Below are 22,363 nucleotides of genomic sequence, written 5' to 3'. Positions count from 1 at the left end.
AGGAGGTCAGCTAGGTCCCTAGAGAGCCAGGAGGGCTGCTGTGCCTTCTTTGTGGGGAAGAGGCAGGCTGCCACTGCATACTGGGCTCTGCGCCTCACCACTGCTGCACCAAGAGCCCTGTGACACTATGTGCCTGCCACTCCTGGGCTGTGCTGCATACCCTGCCCACCCAGCAGCAGCTGGCACATAGTGTTGCACAGGTCCCACTGCAGTGGCAAAGGCAGAAGGGTGCAGAACCCAGCCCACAGCAGCAGCCTGCCTCCACCTGCACACAAATTTGGGGGGCACATGTCCCTGTGCCTCCTCTGGGTGCATGAAGCAGTGGAAGCCCCCCTGTGCTCCAGGGCCCTGTTCACTCCACTCCCTCCCTCACTGTGGGGGCCTCAATCCGTGCCCCCTCCCACCCCTTCCTCTTCACAGACTGAGACTTGCCTGCCATGCTGGGCAATGATCCACAAGCCGGGCTGCGAGTGTCTGAATCTGTGCTCACCCCTTCCCCGCTGCTGCAGCCACCCGGAGCCCATTCCCGCATTTGTGGGGGCTAAGTCCCATTAGCCCTGGCCTTTTGCCACCTATGGCAGTCCACACAAAAGTATCTATTCAATTTCCTCCTCCTCTTCCACCTGCATTACTGTGATGTAGACAACAACAGTGCCTCCCAAGTCACCTCGAAATCATTCAGCAGCTCATCTGCTGACACCCAAGCAGCAATTTTCTTGTATTATTGGCCATCAACATCACAGGACTCGGCAGCCCTCCCTCTGTGCTCAGCAGCTTAATATGGTGCTGGCTCACAAAAACAGATGAATAACAATGGTAACAATAGAAGAATCACTGGAATTTGTTAATTCAATCCTGTGTCTCAGAATTCCAGCAGCCTGGAGCAGGTATCCCACAACGTGTCACAAGAAACATCCCCAAAGGCATAAAGAATAAAAATAAAGCACTGTCCTACTACATGTCTGCCCAGAGTGCTCTGCATTTACTTCAAGATGCTCACTACTTTACAGATGCAATGATTCATTAGGGAAATCGCTTTAACCAGTATAACCAAGCACTGTGGATGAATTGCTTTTGGAATAGCATTACCTGATTAAAGTGGAAAAAATCAATCTAAAACTCCTTTCCAGTGAAGAAACACTCCTCTCGTCCTGAAGCAGAAAGCAGTCCAACCAGGGACTGACAGGTATTAAGGACATCACTCAATCACTTTCTTTCATTTTCCCTCCAAACGCTCTCCTATCTGTTCCGACTGGCTTTCTGCTCCCACCACTTCGTGTTCCCTCCCTTTGGTCTCTAGTCCCTACAAACTCACCAAGTTAAACAACAGAATAAATGAAAGATGCTGAATAGTTCTCACAAAGTTTGCTGCCATCACGTTCGCTCTGTATGTTATGCCTCTAACCCCCAATCTTTGTTAGTTTTGCCTATTTAAGCTGCAACCCCTTTGGGGCAGGACAGTCCCAGCCCAAATAGGCCTCACTTTTGGATGGCCCCTTAGCACCATAATAATGAATAAGACAGAAAGGCTAGGGACAGATGTTCAAAAATCCTGAGCCTGAATTGATTTAATCTTTGCAGGTTAGTCTAACCTGGCTAGGCTGAACCAGTTTCTAACTGGACAGACATTCTTTCTGGACTGAGGAAATTCAGGCACATGCCTGCAGTGGCTCAGGCTAGAAGCCTGGGGTGTTAGAGCAGTCCTCTCTTCTGCAGGGAACTGAGCTGAGGGAGGCATGGCCAGGCCCTGGCAGGACCTCTGATTAGGAAGGTCTTCCTGCACCATCCCAGGCTTTTCCCTGCTGGCTGCTCAAGGGGCGGGAGTGTTGCTAGCATTCTGAGGCAAGGGGGTATGTGCAGTGCATGCATCTGTTGATGGTACGGAGCTTTTCAATTCCCCTCTCCCTGCTTCTTTATATTGTCTGCAACAAACAGACAGGCAAGGGAGCCAGCAGGGGACTGATAACAGTGTTTATCACCCTGTCAGCAAAATACTAGCCTCTCTCCATTAGTTTAAACTCTTCTTAAACAGCTTGCTAGCTGACCTGTTGATTAGCTCCAAAAAGCCCTAAGCGGTCACTGTTCTGTCTGTCTGGAGACAACTACACACAGATACCTCTCAGCATTAGCCTAGGGCCCATGGGGCTGGGGTCTGTGCTGTGGGAGACAGGAGGGAGGGGGGAATTCCTGCTTGAGCAGCAAGCGGGGGGGGGGGGGGCAGAGGGAAGCCAGGAAGACCCTGCTGTACCTACTGGGGAGTCTAGTTTATTTTAAACCAGCAAGGGGTCTGGGACGGACATTGCATAAACTGGTTTGAGCCAAATCAGTTAAGTCAGAAACAGATAACATGTTTTTGTGTTGTCTGTAAGGTGTTTCATTTCCTCCTCAGGACCCTGATCCTCATTCTCTTTTGCCCTTTCCTAGCTCTCTACAGTTGGTATATTATCAGGAGATTTTGAAAGCACGTTCTGAAGGCTGTGTTTACAATAAAGACATAAGTAATTCGTTTAACGTTAGTGAATGAGTTTTAACCAATATTTTTAAAAGGCTAAGTAGAAACAGTTAAAAAGCCCAAGGCTGAATCAATTCAATCTTCACAGGTTAGTCTAAGCTGCATATATTGAACTGATAAGCAAGTGAACAGACATTCGCTATTGATTCTGGAAATGCAACCACATGCCTCCAGTGGCTCAGGCCAGAAGATGGAGGGGAGAGGGGAGGATGCTACATCTTCCTGCTTGGCTGGAGCAGACAACTTGGGCCAAGGCTAGCCTGCCCACCTGTGGAGGGGATTTGCAGGGAAAGGTAAAAAGCATCCTGGGATGCTGGGGCACTGCGAGTTAATTTGAATCTAGAAGGGATCTGAGACAGAAGTTCAATAAACCAATTTCACCTAAATCAGTTACGTCTGATATTACATCCATCTAGGTTTCTCTTAAAGCGGTTTCAGCCATTTTGAAAGCAGTTTATGTGCACTGAATTTCTGTTGTGTTACAGATTTGAACCAGTTTCCAGACACTTATGCGTAATTTCTGTCCCTAGCCAAAAAAGACTAGCCCAGATAGGGGTTAGCACCAGTAAAAATAGTTAAAACATATTGGCAAGCAAAGTTTTAAACACAACCTACGTTCATAGTCTAGACATGGCCAGTTCTCCGTGATGCTGCTTCTACCCTTCTAGGGGCCAAAGGGGGCTTCCATCAATGAAGGAAGACTGTAGATTCCACCTCAAGTATCCTGGTGTGGGAAGGTTTCATGGGCCTACTTGTCCAGTGTCTAGAGAAAGGAAAAGTTCTGACAGGTCCCCCCATTAGTTTTGCCACTGCTCAGAAGCTGGCAGGTTCCTGTTCATACATTCCCTGACATGAGTTTGCACAGCAGACCTTGATGGATTCAGTTTAAACTGATTTGCAAGTTGAAACAGGGGACAGGAAAACAGAGGGGAGGAAAGGACTGCAACTTAAAAGTAAATATTCTTTCACACAGAAGAAAGCATTTTTACAACCACTCCTTATTTCCACACCACAAGCTTTACAACTCTCCTTCCTTTTTTCGCCCAGCTCTTTACTTGCTCATAAAGTATAAAGTACATATAATGCTGAGCAGAGGGAGGCTCATAGCTACACTGTATGCAGCATTCCTGTATATTCAATCCATGCAAACTATATTTACATAGGTTTTTAGAATGCTGCCTGTCATGATGGTAGCTGAGCAATCATTCAACGTCACTTATCAGGTACTGGAAAAGCACAATTAGTTTCAGGAAAAACTGCAAAGGTACCATAAAAGAGGAATGGCTCAAGTAGGGTCTATATAATTATCAAGGTCCAGGAAATTATAAAACCAAAAATCCCTTCACTTGTAAATCCTGTGTGAACCCATGATGACCATATGTGAAAGAATGTCTGTGCCATCCCAATCAGAACATAACGCATCATCTACTTAATTTTATGCAAATAAGTTACATTGTTCAGGCTCCAGTTAAGTGTTAGTACTCTCTGAGGCACAAAGTTTGGACCACCTGCCTGCCATAAGCCCATATAGGAATATTAATTAAATTTAATAATCATTAATTACTATCCATCCAGATATGGATACATAAAATGTGGGTATATTTTGTTATCCATTTTAGAAACAAGGAAATTAAAACACCCCATTGTAAAGCCAGTCATGGATCCCAGGTCTCCCAAATAAAGTACTCTGTCTGTATAATAGTCTTTCTTAGAAGTTATGCACTATAAGAAACTTCTTATGGATATTATTACTTGTGGTAAAATAATGTTGTAAGCATCTACTGTGCAATAACACTTCCCACCTATCCCTATTTTCCATGGACAATACCCAAAGAAGACTACCAACCCCTGAAAAATGGTGAGTTACTATTCTTCTGGCTACTAGAAATGGAGGAAGTTTCATTAATGTTTCTTCCCCAGTTTAAAAAAAAAAAAAAAGGAAAAATGCAGCTGCGTGACTGGCTGGCTGCCAAAAAACAAAGTAACCAGTTTACACTGGAGATGGGGATTAACCCTCCCTAACATAAGCAAAAACCTGCTGAAAGCTAAAATTCAAAGGGGCTGAAAGGAGGGCAGAAATCCAAGGCCTTGTTTAACTTGTTTGTTTCTGGTCATAAAGTGCTGGGAAGATCACCTGAAGTGCAATGAATTTAACAGATAGATTTTTTTGTGTCTGTTTGTATATAATTCTATACCAGGCCAAAACTATAGTGTTAGGGAACTGTTAAGCTTGCAAGCAACGGAGACATAAGGAAACTGAAAATGTATTTAAATATGTCTATATTTTTTCAAAGAAATAGTAGCAACGGACCATTATAAACACTTGTAAGAACAGAACCAACAGCCTCATGCTAAACAATTCTGTAGTTTTTCTACTTTAAAAATATATTGTAAGCTTGATTCAGTAGAGGAAACTGAGTCCATAACAAGGCATGAAAAATAGGAAAAGTATTGAAGTACATCTTTTCAAAGGGATGTGGGAAAGCCCCCCCCCGCCGATGTCCCTACATAAACTAGGGAAAATATATGCGGGATTAAAATGTAGGATTAAAGATCAGCATTGGAGAACACAAAAATAAATCCCATATGACTGCAACCCTCAGTGGGCGCATCTACACAAGTCATTTACTGTGTAGCTGACTATTTAGCTGCGCAGTAAACATCTCGCAGCTGCATATGCGCTTTGGGGGTAAACTAATTTACTCTGCAGTAGAATAGTACTTGTATTTACAAGTAAAAAATCCTCAGCAGTGCATCTGTAAACCCTGCCCAGCTGGCTGGGGCACAAAAGAGCATCAGTGTGGGGCTTGCCTGCCTGAAGCTCCCTCATGCCCCAGCCATCCCCTCTGCAGCATGCTGGGCGCGGGGAGCAGCCCTGGACTGGCAGACTGACTGGGGCTCCTCTGCCTCAGCTACACATGCTGCGCCTGAATAAACTGGAGCTTAGTGCTCTGGAGTTAATTGATCCACAGTTTATTCAGGTGCCATAACTGTGTAGATGCACCCATTGAGTTTATATTTCCTACCTCTAGTGAGCAAATGGTGAAAGAATGGATGAAGGGGGAAAAAGAGGCAGTGCCACAAAGTTTATTAAAAAAAAGCGCAAAACTTCTTAGTATGTAAATGTATATCAGGAATATTCAATATTTGTATTAGGTAGGGGAAACACTTCCGCCATCGAGTCTGTGGTGCAGCAAAGGGGTTTCTTCCATTTTTTAAAAGAATATTAGGGATAAAGTTTATCTGGAAAGTAAAGAGAGAGGGGTCAGTATTATCATTTATTATTTAACTAGTTTCCTCGGCCATCTCAAAGTGGATTCTGTCAAGTGTCAAAGCCAAATTATATGGCATAAGATCTCTATGCACACGTCGTACTTAGGAATAAAAGGGCAGGGGAGAGTGGGCAAGGTAGAGGCCTGAACACACACTGCCTCAGAGACCCTGGACAGTGCTATAGCACCTACAGCACAGGGGGGATAGCCACTGAAAAATAAATTAATCCCTCAAAACTGTTTAAATTTTGCTAGGGTCTCCTCTTCGCAGATCAGGATATTGAGGGTTCTTCTATTCATTCTGGCTTGGCCTCACAGATCCTCACCTATCGCTGACCTGAACAACTATTTTTATGAGTCTTCTACTAGCAATAAAATCTCCAAAGTTAAATTCTAGTTCAGAGTGTTTGCATTTGTCTCCCAGGCTATGTGACTGCAAGATCACAAAACAGCTGTAATTCTCAGTTTCCAATTCATGCACCTTCCCTAAGAAGTTAGACATGCCCATATTCAAGAGCTCTAACGTAGCGGCTCCCAACCTCGTGTCACGACTCAAATGAAGGGTTGCGGGGGCAATGCCAGCAGCCCCACACAGAAGACAAGCCATGCCGTGTGCTGGGAGCTCCCCCGCCCCCAGGCTGCTGCCACCACCGCACTCTGCTCCCAGCAGCGGGTCATGGGAAAAAAAGGTTGAGAACCACTACCCTAAAGCAAGGATACAGCTCAGCATGCACAAAAACAAGTTCTTTTGTTTAGGACAGTGCTGTCCAATTGGTAGCCCACAGGCCACAATACTGCCTGCAAAGGGCCAGAATGTGGCTCATGGACTGCATGGTTAATATGTGGCCTGTGGCCCCCTGTGGTAAATTCTCCCACTACCATTTGTGTGTGGGCGCTCCCCCACCATACTGTGTCACACACATGAGCAGGCGATCCTCCATCCTGCTGCACTTCGAGTGGCACACCACCCTGCCACAACTTCAGCTCCTGGTAGGATCTCCTTGTGGCACCTCACCACATGGGCACTCTGGGCTGCCAGCTTCCCTGGCACTGCAGGCTGTGCTGTGCCATGCTGTGCTACATCATTCTACCTCCTAGGGTGGCAGGGACAGAGGAGGAGTCCTGAGACCCTGACTGCTGCTACAGCTAAACAATAGGGGCAGCAGAGACCAGGTAGAAACCTAAAGGCCACATGCAGCCCACAGACCATCAGTTGGACAGCCCTGGTATAGATAGGGATCCCTGGATCTTTGCAGAACCGTGGGCAACAATATAGAACAAGGAACATATAGTAGGTAATTTAACTCTTCCTGTAAACCTTAATCTTAACATTTTTATATATGCTTTATATTTAGATTGTTTAATATACCAAATCATAATCCCTAAATAAGTAGCATTATCCCATAGTTTATGGGCAATTTGTGATCTGCAAGCATCTCCAATATTGTTGCAACCACAGAAAATTTAAAAAGTTTACATGGAGGTTTACAGGACCCTGTAAACCTCTCTATATTAAGAATGTACTTAAACTCTTCCTAAGTTATTGTATCTTCTGCACTGAGCTTCAGGGAACAGGGAAGCATGGTAGTTTTGTACCTCAAATATGAAAATTAAAGAATACTGTACAATTTAAGCCATATGAGGTGCACTTAGATATCAAGATGAAGAGTACCTCAGACACATGGAGAAACAATAATATTGTGAGTTACTATATTGTATCAGGTTTATAAAAACACTGAAATCATAGATGTTATGGTAAACTGGGCATTCCACATATAATAAACTTCAAGTCTCCTACTTAAAAACCAAGTTACACCAGAGTAAGCTTAGATCATTTCATTAGTTTTGCTTGAGGGTCTTTTAACAGTTCTTAAATATGCTGCTGTGCATGTAGTATGTGCACATAGATTCTGAGCCAATGCTTACCAAAAGTTAACTCAAGTTTTTCCAATGACTTCCAATAAAAATGGTGCAAGCCTAAACACAAAAGTAAGGAATTCTGTGATGAGAAGTAAAAGTAATAATAAAAATAGCTAACTTCATGCTAATTCTTTTAGGTATTAGGTTATAATAAACAGAAATCATATAGTACTTAGGCAAAACACCTGTCACTATTAATTGCTTATGGCAACTAACAAGAAAATTAAAAATATTGTAAGGGTTAAATGGAATTGGTCATCCCATAAAACACTGAATAATATGTTTAAAAACATCACTGTTGATAGTAAGCCACAGTGTTAATGAAATGGAATGAGAATAATCGAAACAAAGATTCTTCTCACTTTTGCAATGTGTTTACATTGTGTACTTGATGGTTCTTCACAAAAGCACTTGGCTTCACACACAGAAGCAATCCCATTTCAGTGTCTGATACCCCCTTTCAGGAATATTTGTAGTAGTTCCAATGGTTTTTTAGAATTGGCTAGATTTCAAGTGGACAGGTGTCTCTTTAATTTCATCTCAGGATGACACAAGAGGGTAAGGGAGATTGGCGCTATGAGTCAGATATTGTGTAAAGAGTATAACAGAGAAAGCCAAATTAAAGACAGTCTCTATGATGTATCAGGCTTAACATTTCCAAAGGAAAAAAAATGATGCATCAAAGCTACCTATTGAAATATATAATAAATAAATGGATTATTTTTTGTTGATGTGTCTTGGTATACGTGTATTGAATAGGCAAAGGAGTGAGCCTTTGTTCAGCAAGGCCTAAGGAAAACTACTGGATTTCACCTTTAGTATTCAAAATGATACAGTCACTTATTTCATCATGTACTACCAATATAAAACCTTTGAGTTTAGCAAGCTAAGCCTCAAAGACACCTCTGAGTTAAGCAATCACTTCATCATTGCTGAAATACAACCACCTTTTAGTGAGTTAATGTAGTCGTTTAGGTTCAGTACAGAGAGTCGAAAAGCCTGAGGCTGAATCCATTCAATAGTTGCAGGTTAGTCTAAACTGTGTAGATTGCACTAATAAACACTTTTAGTTTCACTTTTGTTTCTGGAAATGTAGCCACATGCCTGCAGTGGCCCAGGCCAGAAGCTGGGGGGTGGGGGGGGAGCACTGGAGCACACCTCCCATTTTAGCTGGAGCAGACAGCTTGGGCTTAGACTGGCAGTGGAGGTGCAAAGCATCCTGGGATGCTAGGGGACTGTGAGTTGACTTGAATCTGGAGGGGATCTGGGACAGAAGTTCCATAAACTGATTTAACTTAAAACAGGTAAGTCTGATACTACATCAACCCAAGATTACCTTACACTGGTTTCGGCCATTTTGAAAGTGGCTTATCTGCACTGAACTTCTGGGCTAGGGACAGAAGTTACACATAAACCACTTTAAGTGAGCAGAAACTAGTTTAAACCTGTAATAGAACATAAGTTTAGTACACATAAACCAGTTTCAAAATGGCTTAAAACAGTTTGAGATAAACCTGGCTGCATGTAGTATCAGACTTAACTGATTGGGCTCAAACCAGTCTATGAAACTTCTGTCCCAGAACCCTTCCTGGTCAAAGTCCCCCAGCATCCCAGCATGCTCTGCAGACCTGTGCTGGACTGTCTGCACCAGCAGAGCAGAGCTGGCCCTGGCCCTCTGCGCCCTAGTCGAAGCATGGGGTGCAGGTGGGAGACATAGGCAGGAGCAGGGGCATGGCCAGATGCTGGCTCCCCCAGGAAAGAGGTTCATTTCCCCATCCCTCCCCTGTCCTACCAGCATGAACCTGCCAGGCATGGCTCCCTGCTCCAGTGGTGGTGGCGTGGCCCCAGCAGTAGCCTGAAATGAACTGGCCAGGGAGGGGGTTTAATTCCCCCTTCCCTGTCCCATGGACCTGAGCTGGGGTCCATCTGGCACTTCCCCCTCACTGCTGCAGTGGCAGGGATAGGGGCATGGCCAGATGCTGGCCAGCATGGACCCCTGAAACAGAGAGGGTAGGGATGGGATTTATTCCCCTTGCACTCCCTCTGCCCCTGGATGACTGCAGCTGGGGTCTGCCAGCCCCGGCCACTGCCGCCAATTGTCCCCTGAGAAGGCAGAATAAGCCCCATCCCTGCCTCCTCACCTAAGGAGACCATGCCGGCTGGCCATGCCCCAGCCCCTGCCACTGGAGCAGTGTGGGGGTTGCACTGCAGGGTGGTCAGAGCTGCTGCAGCCTGTGTGGGACGAGCAGTGGCACTGGGGCTTGGAGGGGTGGCCATAGCACCCCAAGCCCCCTCTAGCACTGCTGCTTGCCCCATACAGGCTGCGGCAGCTCTGACCACACAGCAGCACAGCCACCCGCTTTGAGAAGAGCCTTGCACTTCAAGAAACCATAAGAGGGGCTGCTGCCTCTGTCATGGTCACTCCCCCCTTGCCGCTCCAGTGGCAGAAGCTGAGGTGTGGCCAGAGGCCAACTGGCATGGCCCCCTTAGGCAAAGGGGCAGGGAGGGGGGTTATTCCCCCTTCTGTCCAGTGTCTGGCAGAGGGAGGAAAAAGCAGGCTTATTCTGCTGCTCACCCCACGCAGGGAGCAATCGGTGACGGTGGCAATGGCTGGGGCTGACAGACCCCAGCTGCAGTTCCCTGGGGGCAAAGTGGGAGGAGGGCAAAATAAACCCTCTCCCTGGCTCCCTCTGCCTCATAGGGCCATGCCAGCTGGCATCTGGCTGCACCCCTGCCCCTGCAGCAGTGAAGGTTGAGCACCAGGCAGACCCTGGCTCAGGTCCATGGGACTGGGAGGGGGGGAATTAAACCCCCTCCCTAGCCAGTACACTTCAGGATACTGTCCCCAGCACAGCTTTCCTGCAGCCAAGGGTGCGCTCTAGTGCCCCCTGGTGCCTGGCCTGAGTGACTGCAGGCATGTGCCTGCATTTCCTCAGTCCAGAGGAAATGTCTGCTCACTTGCAAATTGGTTGAATTTAGGAAGGTTAGACTAACCTGCAAAGAATGAATCAATTCAGGCTCCGGCTTTTTGAATGTCTGTCCTTAGCCTTGTTGTGTTATCAGTTTGAACTGGTTTCCGATCAGTTGTACCAATTTATGCGTAATTTCTGTCCCTAGCCTTAGAGTTTAACAAATGAAACAAAATCATGAATCAATTTTACAGATATTACTCTCCTCCCAACATCCACATGTCAACAGTTTCTTTGTGTTATCATTAAATATCTGTTATCCTATATAGCAATTATGAAAAAAGTCTGACCTTCCCAACACATATTAAAGAAAACGATTACTGTATCATCACCAATTTTTTAAGCGCTTACAAAAATCAACACCAATTTTTATTTAAGTACTTACAACATCCTAAGAATTCACACAGAGAAACTTCCTGGCACTTTTGCCTATTAAGACAGTTAACACAATGAGATGCAAGAGTTTCATTCTTCCATTTTAACTTAGCATGTTGTGCCTCCTTTATATACCAAGATGATGAAAATATGTGTTTTATTTTACCACTGAATCTCAATAGGGACCAGAAGCAAATTTTTGCCAACCATGAGAGACACATGCTCTACCATTTGAGGTAAGAATATACTTCTGAGTATTTTTAGATAGTTGATAATCAACCAAGTGAATATCTGCAAGTGATTATGATATAAACGCAGCAATATTCTGGCTGGCTGTAAAGACTTCATCATGATGCCAGTACTCAGTACATCATCAAATAACATGGGGGGGGGGTTGTTTTGTGAGACCAGTAACGACAATTTATGGAAGTACTGAACTTTGTGGGTGTTTGCAAATTCTAATGCCTTGGCTCCATCCTAAATCATCAACCAACCTGAGTAAAAACCATGTAGAAAACAACATCTTACTACGTTTCACTGCTTCCCCATAATTTGCAAATGCAAAACGTAAGATAAATAAGGCTTTTTTCATCCCTATATCTTCTTTAGAGAATTATTACAAAATAAAACTGTGATATTAGGCAACCAAAAGCATTAACAATACTACAGACGATCAAATGACATCAGCAAATCCTCACACCTGACTTCTAAAAACTAGCCTTCAAAATTAGCCAGCACATTCAACACAATGGTGATTTGGTCAAAGAAAACTGGTGCTCAAAAGGTAATAGTAGCAGATAAATAAATTGAAATTTTTTAGGAACACATTTTACATAAGAAAGGCAACACGGCTAATGCTCCTCCTTACTGTATATAGTCACAAAAGGACAATGTATAAAAGCATTGACACAGGTTACTGTTGCAAATGCTCAATAAACAAATGTATGACCTAATTAATTTTCTACAGAAATAAGAACTTGAGCGAAAAAATTAAGGAATAACTTAGAATTACTTTGTAGAGAATGGAAAAATCAATTCATTTTATATAAATCAAGCTTTCATTCTCAAGCTATCTACTCTCAAATTCCATCACCAAATGCATTCTAAAACAGCAAATACTGAAAATATTTTAGTTTTATGTTGGCCAACTTAAAGAGGAAAAGAATAAACAAGAAAGGCCTGCTTGCTTAGGATAAATATGTTTAGCCTGGTGGAGCTGAGAGACAGAGGACTCATCAATCGAGACTCTGTCTCAGTGTTAAGGCACAATTTTATTTGATTTCTACTGGAGCTTACCTTCTGTCTTTAATACAGCATCAAATATTTATACATCATACTGGATTTTAAATGTAATTCAGGAAATATGTGGCCATATCAAAGTGCATGGCAAGATTCTTTTTTTAAATCCACAGTGGAAATCACATTACCTGATTTTTAAAAATCTATTTCCCTAAGAGCAATAGCGAAGTGTCCAAAACAAAGTCCAGTATTCTCAGAAAACTCATTATTATTGGTTTAGTATCGAGATAATATTTTTATAGTGATTCCTTTAAACCTGAAAAATATCAGCAAGGAACAAGGAGTTAACTCTGAAAGCACATATAGAAAGTTTAACACCCTATGTAAAGCGTATTCTATTTACGTTATGCAAAGGCAACAATCGCTTCTTTTATAGATTCCTGCCAATTTGGTCCTGGTCAGCTAAAACCAGGATTTTTTTTTTAAACTGAAGAGTAGGTTTAGGAGGAAGGAAGAAAAAAAAATGCTGCCACATACTGAAGATGGAGTCACTAGCTGATGTGATCTGAAGCAGTACTAATCTGCCCACAGAGAAAACAATCAACGACTGCAGAAAGACCAGGAAGGATTGAATTCTTTTCCTATAAACATGTCAGTCTAGCAAAACAAAGCAATGAAGTATTTAAACAGCAGTTATAGCTCTATTTCAAACCTGAAAACAACCTGCCATGCAGACATGCGAACATACAAGAAACTGAACAGCAAGAGCAATTTGTTATACCTCTTTTATGCAACTCTCTCAGAGGAATGTTGTCTCCTCCCCCATCGTATGGCAAATAAGGATCAGAAGACACTTCCATGAATGTAACAAACACAACAAGCGTTTTGTTAGCTCAGAACAACTGAGCCATTTCTTACACAAGAGCAGTCGGCTGGGAAGCTGCCATATTTGATCAGGATTTGGACTGTGCACTGGCTTGTCGCAGCAACTGGGTTCTTCCACAGTCGATGATGTCATCAAAGGGAAATTATTGCAGCCTGGTTGCTAGTGGCTACAATCTAGCAGCACTTAAAGGCGGAACAGCGGACTTAATCTACAGAGCCTGTTATACTTGAAGGTGACTAAGCTTAAAATAAAACAGAATTAATTGGTTTAAAAAAAAAAATAAAAGGCACCCCATTAATACTGAGAGAGACACTGCAACAACACAAAAATTGCTCATCTACTTTTGCCCTTATACTTGCCTCTCTACAATAAAATCCCAATAAAAAATCCTAATGACATTAAAGAAAGACATGCTTAAAGTTCATTTAAATGTTAAGGACAACATGTATAGCGACAAACTTCATTCTAGTTAATAAAATCTGTCTGTCATTCAGCAGGTTGTTCCCCAACATGGATTGTAATGATGGCTTAATGACAAATCAAAAGTACCTGAGGACATTTTCAGACTCCCCCAAAATGAGAATGGGTTAGATAGGAATGTTCCTGCCTTAAGCAGAGGGCTGGATTAGATGACCTTATGACAGCAAAACTAAAGTGGGGCAACTAGGCACCAGCCATAATCATTGACTTTTGGGGGAGGAGGGGGGAGTTGGAGCTATGATATCATATTAAAAAAATTATTTGGAAGGGGCCTCTGGCCCTGCTGGTGTTGGCCCCACAGCATCCAGCCCCCACTGGTACAGCCCAAGGGGTGTGCAGCCCTCAGCCACTAAGAAGTTACACAAAGCCATAAAGGAGAAAGGAACCCGATACAGCTTCTCTCTCCAACTAGAGGCCCCTGGAAGGGCAAAAGTTAGACTAGTATTAGTGCGAGGGTATAACTATAACCTATGTGGGGCTGGAACTGGGCTGGAGCTAGGCCTATGTGAAAACAGGACAAAGGGACCAGACTCACCTGGAAGGTTGTGGCAAGAATTAACAGCAGGAAAAAAGCCAGAGATGTGAAGGAAAAGCTCAGGCAGCACAGTCCAAAATCACTTTAATAAATACAGAAGAGTGGGTCCCACTAATTTTTGCACCCATATGTATGTACTGAAGTTCCGAAACAAAAAGACAGACTAAAAGCAAAATAATCTTTTTTTAAAAAAATTCCATTTTTTTGACCAACATCATAATTTTCTGGGGCTCGACTCATAATTTCTATCATTCAGGGGCTAACAATACCACAATTTTGTTTTAATAAGGAAAACACATGCATACCGCTCTATCCTTTCTTTGTTTTTCAAAGGATCACCCTCCCTATAAAAATACATTATATAATAAACACCTAAATAACTATAATATTTGTAAGAACAAAAGAGATGCCTAACTACGTGAAAAAACAGGTCCATCTAGCCAACCGCTGTTTGTCTCACAGTGGTACAGAATGGATGCTAAGGGAAAGTATATTATCCAAATTTATCTGTCTTCTGACCCTCTTCCCTTAATGGTTCTAGCATTTGGAGACCTAGGAAGTCCTAATTTGGTGGTTGCAACCCTTCTACTGTATGCCCATCCATTGATGAATCTATATTGCATGAATCTGTCTAATTCTCTTTTGAACCTATTGAAATTATCAGTCTCCACAATATCCGGTCCCAATGAATTTAACAACTACATCCTGTGTGGAAAAAAACAAACTTTTGTAAGTTTCAAACCCACTTGCTAATGATGTCTTTTTATGTCCCATAGTCTAGTATTACATGAAGTGGTAAAGAGTAATTACTATTTGATTTTTCCATAGGATTCATTATTTCAGATCAGCAGTGCTTAACCTTTTGGCCCTGTGGGCCATATGAATGGGGTGGAGCCAATCCTCAGGCCAGATCGTCCTGTGCCAGAATCAGACCCTGGGACCTGGTATTACCCCCTTTCTGTCCCCATACACCAGGATTGGTCCCCAGGAGCCTGACACCATCCCTTCACTGCACTGGGATTGGGTTCCAGAGGCCCAGCACTGCCCCCTCCCACTCCCATGTGCCAGGTTTGGTGTCCGAGGGCCTGTCACTGGTTCCTTCCTCCACGACTAGTCTCAGAGCACTAAGATTGGGTCCCAGAAAGCTGATGCCACCCCCTCCCACACACACACACACACACACACACACTCACACACACACACTGGGTTTGGGACATGTGGCCTCGCACTGCCTCCGCGACCCTGTGTGCTGGGATCAGGTGCCAGATCCAGCATGCAGGGTCCAGGGCTCCACATCAGTCTAGAAATTTGGCAGTGGAGAAGCAATGCTAGATGACACAGGGCTTGATGATACAATACATGGCTGTGGATCAGATCTGGCTCAGTCATGTTTTCTCTATGCTGAAAAGGCCTAATCCAGTGGTTCCCAGCATTCTGACCCCACAAGCCAACGAGCAGTGTGGGGTTAGTCCATGGTTGTGATCTAGCATGCTGAACTGACCCCATACACCTGGGCATGACCATGCACTTGTGCAATCTAGCATACAAGGGCACATTATCTAGCCCCAGGGCTCCCTACAAGTCAACAATTTTGGCATCAGGGGAGCAGCAATAAACACTGCCACCACTCCTTCTGCCAAATTTCTAGACACTTAGTGAGCTCAATGGGCTAAATCTGGCCAGCAGGCCAGGAGTTTAGCACCCCTGTTTTAGCCTATTCAGCCTTTCCTCATAGAAAAGCTTCTGTATGCTCCTAATCATTACGACTGTGTGAAGCTTCGGTAGCTGATTTGATTTAGAGGAGATTTGGCCTGATTCAGCGGCCAAATCTTTAAATCCGAATCAAATCAGGAGACCCAGTAAAAGGTCCAAATCAAGTTGGAAGCCTTCAAATTGATTTGGAAAAGATTCAGCACCGATTCAGAGATTCAGCCATAGACTAAACAGGCAGCAGTCCTCGACCACATTGGACACAGTTGCCTCCAACTGGTAAGTCTGTTGTGGTGGGCAGATCAATGCCCCCACAGTGAGGGAGGGATTGGGGCGCAGGACTCGGAGAGGGGGGCTCCCACCAGTATGTGCTGCAGTGCACCAGCAGGCCAGGAGAACATTGGAGCAAGCATGTGCCCTGGATCTATGCAGGGCAGGCTCAGCCAGGCTGCGCTCCATGAGGCTAGCCCCAGCTGCCTGCCACCAGGCTGCATGCCGTGGTGCAGATGGAGCCAGGACTGCACTCCAGGAGGCAGGCCCCAGCTGCAGCCTGGAGCGCAGCCCTGGCTCCAGCCACCCCTCAGAGTGCAGTGGAGCAGGGGCTATGGGGAGGTTGCAGCCACTCTAAAATTACATATAGTCCCTGCCTGCAGCCCTCCCTGATCTGGGTCCACGTGCCCATCCTCATGCCCTGCTGCTGCTTGCCCAGCCAGGGCACGACAGGGCAAAGCTGCAGCTTGTCCTGGAGGTGTAGAGAGGCTGGGGTGGCTTCCGCTGTTGTGCACCACTTGTCTGAAACAGCACAGCAGCACCATCCCACACCTCCCTGCCCCAGCTGGGTGAACAGCAGGAGGGTATGGCCCCCCCCTCCCAGTGCCTTCCACTTGGAGCAAGCCATGCCTGCATTGTGCCCCCCCACCTGGTTGGGCAAGTGGCAGCAGGGCATAGCCCCCACTCCCAGCACTGTCGTGCCCGCATCCTGCAGCCCCCTACCACAGCAGGACAAGTGGCGGCAGGGCAGAGCCTCTGCCCCCAGTGCCTTTTGCTGCCTGCCCAGAGCGCAGCTGATTCAAGTGGAAGCTGGGTACTCACGTTCCAATCTAGAAAGGCTCAGCACTCTGAATTTGGGAGTTGGACACATTCAGCAAATTTCAGGGTTACGCTGTTAAAGAAGGAAGACTGATCTATAATTTGACAAAACATTCATAAGACGCTATTAAGCGGCAGGCATAATGAATTACCTTAACAGTGACAGTACCTACACAGGACACATTGATATCGTATGTATCATTACTAATGAATTCACTTCCATATCTGAAGGAATGTTAAATGGTGGGCACGCATCAGTTTTACTGCTGGTCTTGTCCTAAAGAGGTTGTGGAACTAGAAGTGATATTACTGTAGGAAAATAACGGTTTTGACTGGAATGTTTGACTATTGAGACAGCAGAACTTCGTTACCAGCTCTTACACGAAGTAAGGGTTGGTTTCTCAACTTGTTCACTGTACTGTAGCATAAAATCTTTTCTGGAAGTATAGGACACAGACTGAATCCAATAAATAAAAAATACCAGCGAGGGTAAAACAGAAGGTCTACAACCTACAATGGATGACATTTTACACTTAGCACATTAAATTCTAAAAGTCTATCCTATACTAAAGGTTAACAGCTCTTCCTAGGTAGCTACTTATAGCCTGGCTGCCAAATACAGTCCTTTTTTTTGTATTGCCTTAAAAAGCAGTATGCTCATTTTCCCTTCTCAATTACCAGTGATTTGTGCACTCCCATTGTTCATAATCATTCTGTATGTTCCCTTCCCTGCCCTCCAACACAATGGAAGGGTTTTTTTTAAGGAGCAAGATGTAACGCATGCCACTGTGACTTAAAATATGGCAGGGACATTGCCCTTTCCCAAAAGAGCATATTAAATTGGAGGTTTTTAAGTTTCTTTTTTTTCTGCTTGGTCTGAAGATTATTATAAACAGCAATCTGCCTTTCTCTGTAAAATAATTTTACCTCTTCTTAAAGAGTATCTTTTTCCTATCATTTTACATCTTGAGGATAAATGCAGTTAGGAAGCTATGTTGCCTACCTCCTAGATTTCAGGAACTCTGAAATCAGTGTGCAATATTAAGACTTACACAGGGTACAAATGTAACCTTAATAAGACCAGACAATAACCAATTTTAGCATTCTCTTCCTTTCAAGACACTTGTAAAAGCCTTATATTTAAACATAGTGATTTGGACATTTAGTGCTTTTAAGAAAAATGTCTTAAACACCTCGCATATGGCCAACAGACTCGCATGTTCTCAAAGAAATTTCATCAAGATTACACACTATAACCTTAATCCTGAAAATCTCACATACCTGAAAAACTTTGCACATATGAATAGTCCCATTGTTCCCAGTGGGTGTGAAATGTTATTCAGATACACGTGCAGAGATGATGGTGTTGTCAGGATTGCGAGGCAAGAATTCTTGTGGTGACATCTTTTATTGGACCAACTGCATTCAGATACATATATCTTTTCAGGACAGGGCCCTTAAATCCAACATTTTGGAAATCTTTATGAATATGGCACACCATTAACATGTATTGAGTATAGAGAAAATGACAGTCAAGATCTGAAAAGAAGCAGTATCTAGGAACAGGTCGGGGGCAAGGGAATGAATATAAGAAATATCAGGGGAGATGGTGATCACTCCGTGCTGTAGTGAGAGACCAGAGAAAGAGGAAGGGAAGCATCACATTGTCTGCAGAGCATAGAAGATGGCAGAGGTTCCTTAACTACAGAAGCATTGCCTATTTAAATATGAGTTTTAAACCAGAGATTCACGTTTTTAAACATGAAGAATACAACAAATCCTCTCCCAAATTATTTCACTTTGTAGGAGCAGAGAATGATTTTTGAGGATTTGTGGCTCCATTAATTACTTAGAGTTAAAATCATTTTAAAGTTTGGAACAAAAAATGGTCTTTCTGAAGGTGGCAATGATCTCAAGCACAGAATGACAGACCCTACAAGCTTCTGTATTGGTTACATTTGAAGAAAAATTATTATTGATCATTTCCCTATTATTCTTCAAAATTGAGGTTTCCACTGAAGAACTTGACCTGAAAAAACAGCTGTTTTGCATGCAGGGATTTGAGCAGTGTAACGTTAAGTAGAGGAAGGTGCTTCCCTGTAGCTCTAAAGTGCAAATGTTGCCAAGTGGGTGCGATTTACGGAAACCCTCATTCTAATCATTTCCTACAGCAGGTGCATCAAACTCTGGGCCTGAAGGTTGGATTTTGCCCACTGAACCATTTCATCCAGCCCTCTCTAAAACTCCCAGAGAGGCTAGGAATTTGAGGGTGGGGCCTCCCACCAAATTCCTGGAACCCTAGTAACAGTGGAGGGATGAAGACGCAAGCAATGGCTACATTAATCCCTGTGCTGCCAGGTCAAGATCCAGCCTGGGAGGCTCCCTTGTGTCCAGATCTAGCCTGTGAGATGCCTTGCAGTCCATATCCAGCCTGGGGTTGCAGGTGAGTTTTTTTCATCCCTGGACAACAATAAGCAGTTCCTTGCTCAGCGTCAGAGTTTTGTGGATCTTATGTTGAGGCACGTATTTCTCCCCCTATATTATGTATCAAGTGCAGGCATGTCACTCAAGGCCCTGGATTCCATCCTATGGACAAGACCTTGAAAAGTCAGGTACTGCAACATACACGGTACATCTACATATGCTATTAAGGCAATGCAATACACTCTGGAGCTCTTTTGAGCCACAGTTAACAGCTCCCAGGCACAGCGTCTACATGTGTGCCTGAGACAGCAGTAAATTAAGCTCAGGCAGAGCAGACCTGGCCTGGCAAGGGACAGGGTAGTCAACCCCAGGCTCTGGGTGGTGGCAAAGAGCAGCAGAGGGACTACATGGAGCACAAGGATACTAAAGTGCAGGCTAGGTGGTAGGCAACCCCAACACTTTAGCACCCTCAGAACCTGGCCAGCCTGTCACCATCTACACATTGGGGACAGCACTATCTTATAGCACAGCTAATTAATTTACTGCACATGGAACTGGCGATGCTTTACTGCAGAGCAAATTAGTTTATGCCACAAGCCAAATCTGGCTCCCAGAGCCATTCCATCACTGACCAGTGGGCCAGTGAGTTCAGGGGTGTGGCTAGCAGTGCACAGAATCCACGGTCCAGTGGACGTGGTGAATGGTGGCAGGGGTTTAAGCGAAGGTTGCAACAATGGTCTTAAAATGGAAAATGATAGGTAACCATAACAACAGTGCTTGTAGCCCTGCTATAATAAACACAATAGTCCTGAAAACACAATTTAAGTGATCAACATGTGTTTTACATTCCTTAATGTCATGCTGTGAAAAATAGCAGGTTAAGGTGTTACACGATTCAAAGTTATAGCCTGGGTTATTCATTATTATACAAACTACAAAACCCAAGATGTCAGCTTTTCTTGTGTGATCAGCTTTAGTCACACTAATAAATCTTTGATAATAGTATGCTTTATTTGTTGTGTTGATTAACACCAATCAATTAATGTGAGTAGCACTGCTCACAGCTGAGAATTATATATTGGATCAAACCTAATCAGAATGCCCTGACCCAGGTGGCACTCAGTAGGTGGTTTTCTTTGCTGCCTTTACAGTTCATATATATTACATTACATTACATATAATTTATAGCAGTAACATAATACATTGTCCCTCTCATTCACTTGTCAACTGTCAAAGAGTCAAATCCCAACTAAACAGTGGATTAAGGCACAGTATGGTGTTTACCTATTATTTATAATTAATATTCAGACATAACAGCATTGTTTAATCTTCCATGGATTACCTTTGGCCATAAGGAAGAAGTGAGCAACTCTGCTGCCTGTTAGAACATTGAGTGCTGGGCGGGGGAGAAGATAGGGATAAATGAGACAAATAAGGAAACAGGAGATGCAAAGCAGAACAGAGAGGGAAGAATAAAAAGGCAAGGAAGAAAAAAGAGAAGACAACATCCAGTGGGTCTTTAAGGACTGATTTTACAACTTCTACAGCACAATTCAGACCTCAGAACTCTTGGTTTCAACTAGAAGAGGCTTGCTACCATCCATTTTCTCTTCACTGTTCCTGTTGTGAGTTGTCCATTTTTTTTAGATTAGAGATCAAGCTTTATGATGAAGAAATAAAATCCCTTACATTAAATGATTCCTTGCACCTGTTGGATACATCTTTTTTTTTTTTTAACAAATAATAATAATAATAATGATAAAAAAAAAAAATCAAACCAGGTCACCTTTTAATTCCTATTAAAACCTCTTACTTTTGCAGTTCTAGCTAGGTAGAAGGGTTTACAAAAATAAATTAGATCTACTATCTCTGGGCGCATTAATTCACTTTTCCTAAAGTGCATTAAATTTAGTACCTTCAGTGTGAGGTACTAAATAAATGCGCATTAGGCTGCCCTAAAAAACAGCCTAATGTGTTTAAAACCGAAAATGCACGTTTTTAAAATAATGCTTATGTACAGTAGCCTATTTTACTGTGCATTAGCGTAATTGCACGCTTTAAACATAATGCTTACATGTGCAGTAAAATAGGCTACTACACCTTAAAGCGCACATGTAGATATGGCCTCTATGTGCAACAGTGAGTGTATTTTCTTCCCTCACTAACTGGTTCTCAGTTACTAGCACCTTTCTCCTGTTTCTTGCCTTCAGCTTCTGATGAGGAATGGAAAAGTACTGAAAGGAGTGTATACGTGTCGGGACAGGGTGGGAGATGTTGGTGAAGGCCGAGCAGGAACAACAGAGCGGCCTTCAGGATAAGCTTATCAGGAGACAGCTTGGTTCAGCAAGACACCAGGATGAGTCGCTGTCAGACTGCCAAGAATATGTTATGGGGCTCTATGTGACTTATCAGTATATAAAGAAGTCTGCACTTTGCTTTTGTTGAGAATTAGCTGCCCCTTGCTTTTTCTCTCGTGTCCATGCAAAATAAAGTGCTTCTGATAGCCAAACAGTAATCCTGTCTGAATTTCCTCATCATCTTGGGGACTCGCCCAAGAGGTGTCCTCACACAGACAGCCCTGAATAGGACCCTTGTCTTGGCTCTTCAACTTCGTCGCTCCAAGAAGTCTATCCTCGACTCCGTTCTTCGGCTCTGCGGCCTCAACACTCCAGACCCTTATCTACCATCTGTCTGTTTGGCTCTGGAAAAATCCCTGGCCAGGGTGAGTACTTGCTTGTTTCGGTGTCAGTAAGTCCTAGGTGTGACAATGGGTAGCAGAACCTTCAAGGTCCCGCCGTGGGATCATGCCCAGTTTATGTATCTGAAATATGGGCCCCAGTCAATGCAGTACTTAATTAAATGGAACCAGTATACCAACGGTGAACCCAAATTGCGCTGGCCCCTAGATGGGTTGTAGGATCATCATATCCTCAAACATCTCCGAGAAAATTT

General features: G+C 43.7%; 1 protein-coding gene across 4 annotated transcripts in view; it reads right to left on the bottom strand.

The window, feature by feature from the left end:
- CLCN3 (chloride voltage-gated channel 3) overlaps positions 1-22,363 on the bottom strand; it is a 139,235-nt gene that overhangs the window by 40,125 nt on the left and 76,747 nt on the right. For 2 of the 4 annotated variants that reach the window (XM_019534607.1, XM_019534609.1), the window contains exon 1: positions 13,069-13,277. The exons of the other annotated variants lie outside the window; for them this stretch is intronic. In XM_019534607.1, coding sequence (XP_019390152.1) covers positions 13,069-13,147 — 79 coding nt within the window. In that variant the 5' untranslated portion in view covers positions 13,148-13,277. Of the gene's footprint in view, positions 1-13,068; positions 13,278-22,363 lie in introns of those variants that run through there. 4 annotated transcript variants of the gene reach the window in all.

This window comes from Crocodylus porosus, unplaced genomic scaffold (genome assembly GCF_001723895.1).
Source record: "Crocodylus porosus isolate Cpor-Errol unplaced genomic scaffold, CroPor_comp1, whole genome shotgun sequence".
NCBI classification, from domain to species: domain Eukaryota; kingdom Metazoa; phylum Chordata; order Crocodylia; family Crocodylidae; genus Crocodylus; species Crocodylus porosus.
Note: the sequence above shows the minus strand (reverse complement) of the source record. Positions and strands in the feature narration are given on the sequence as shown.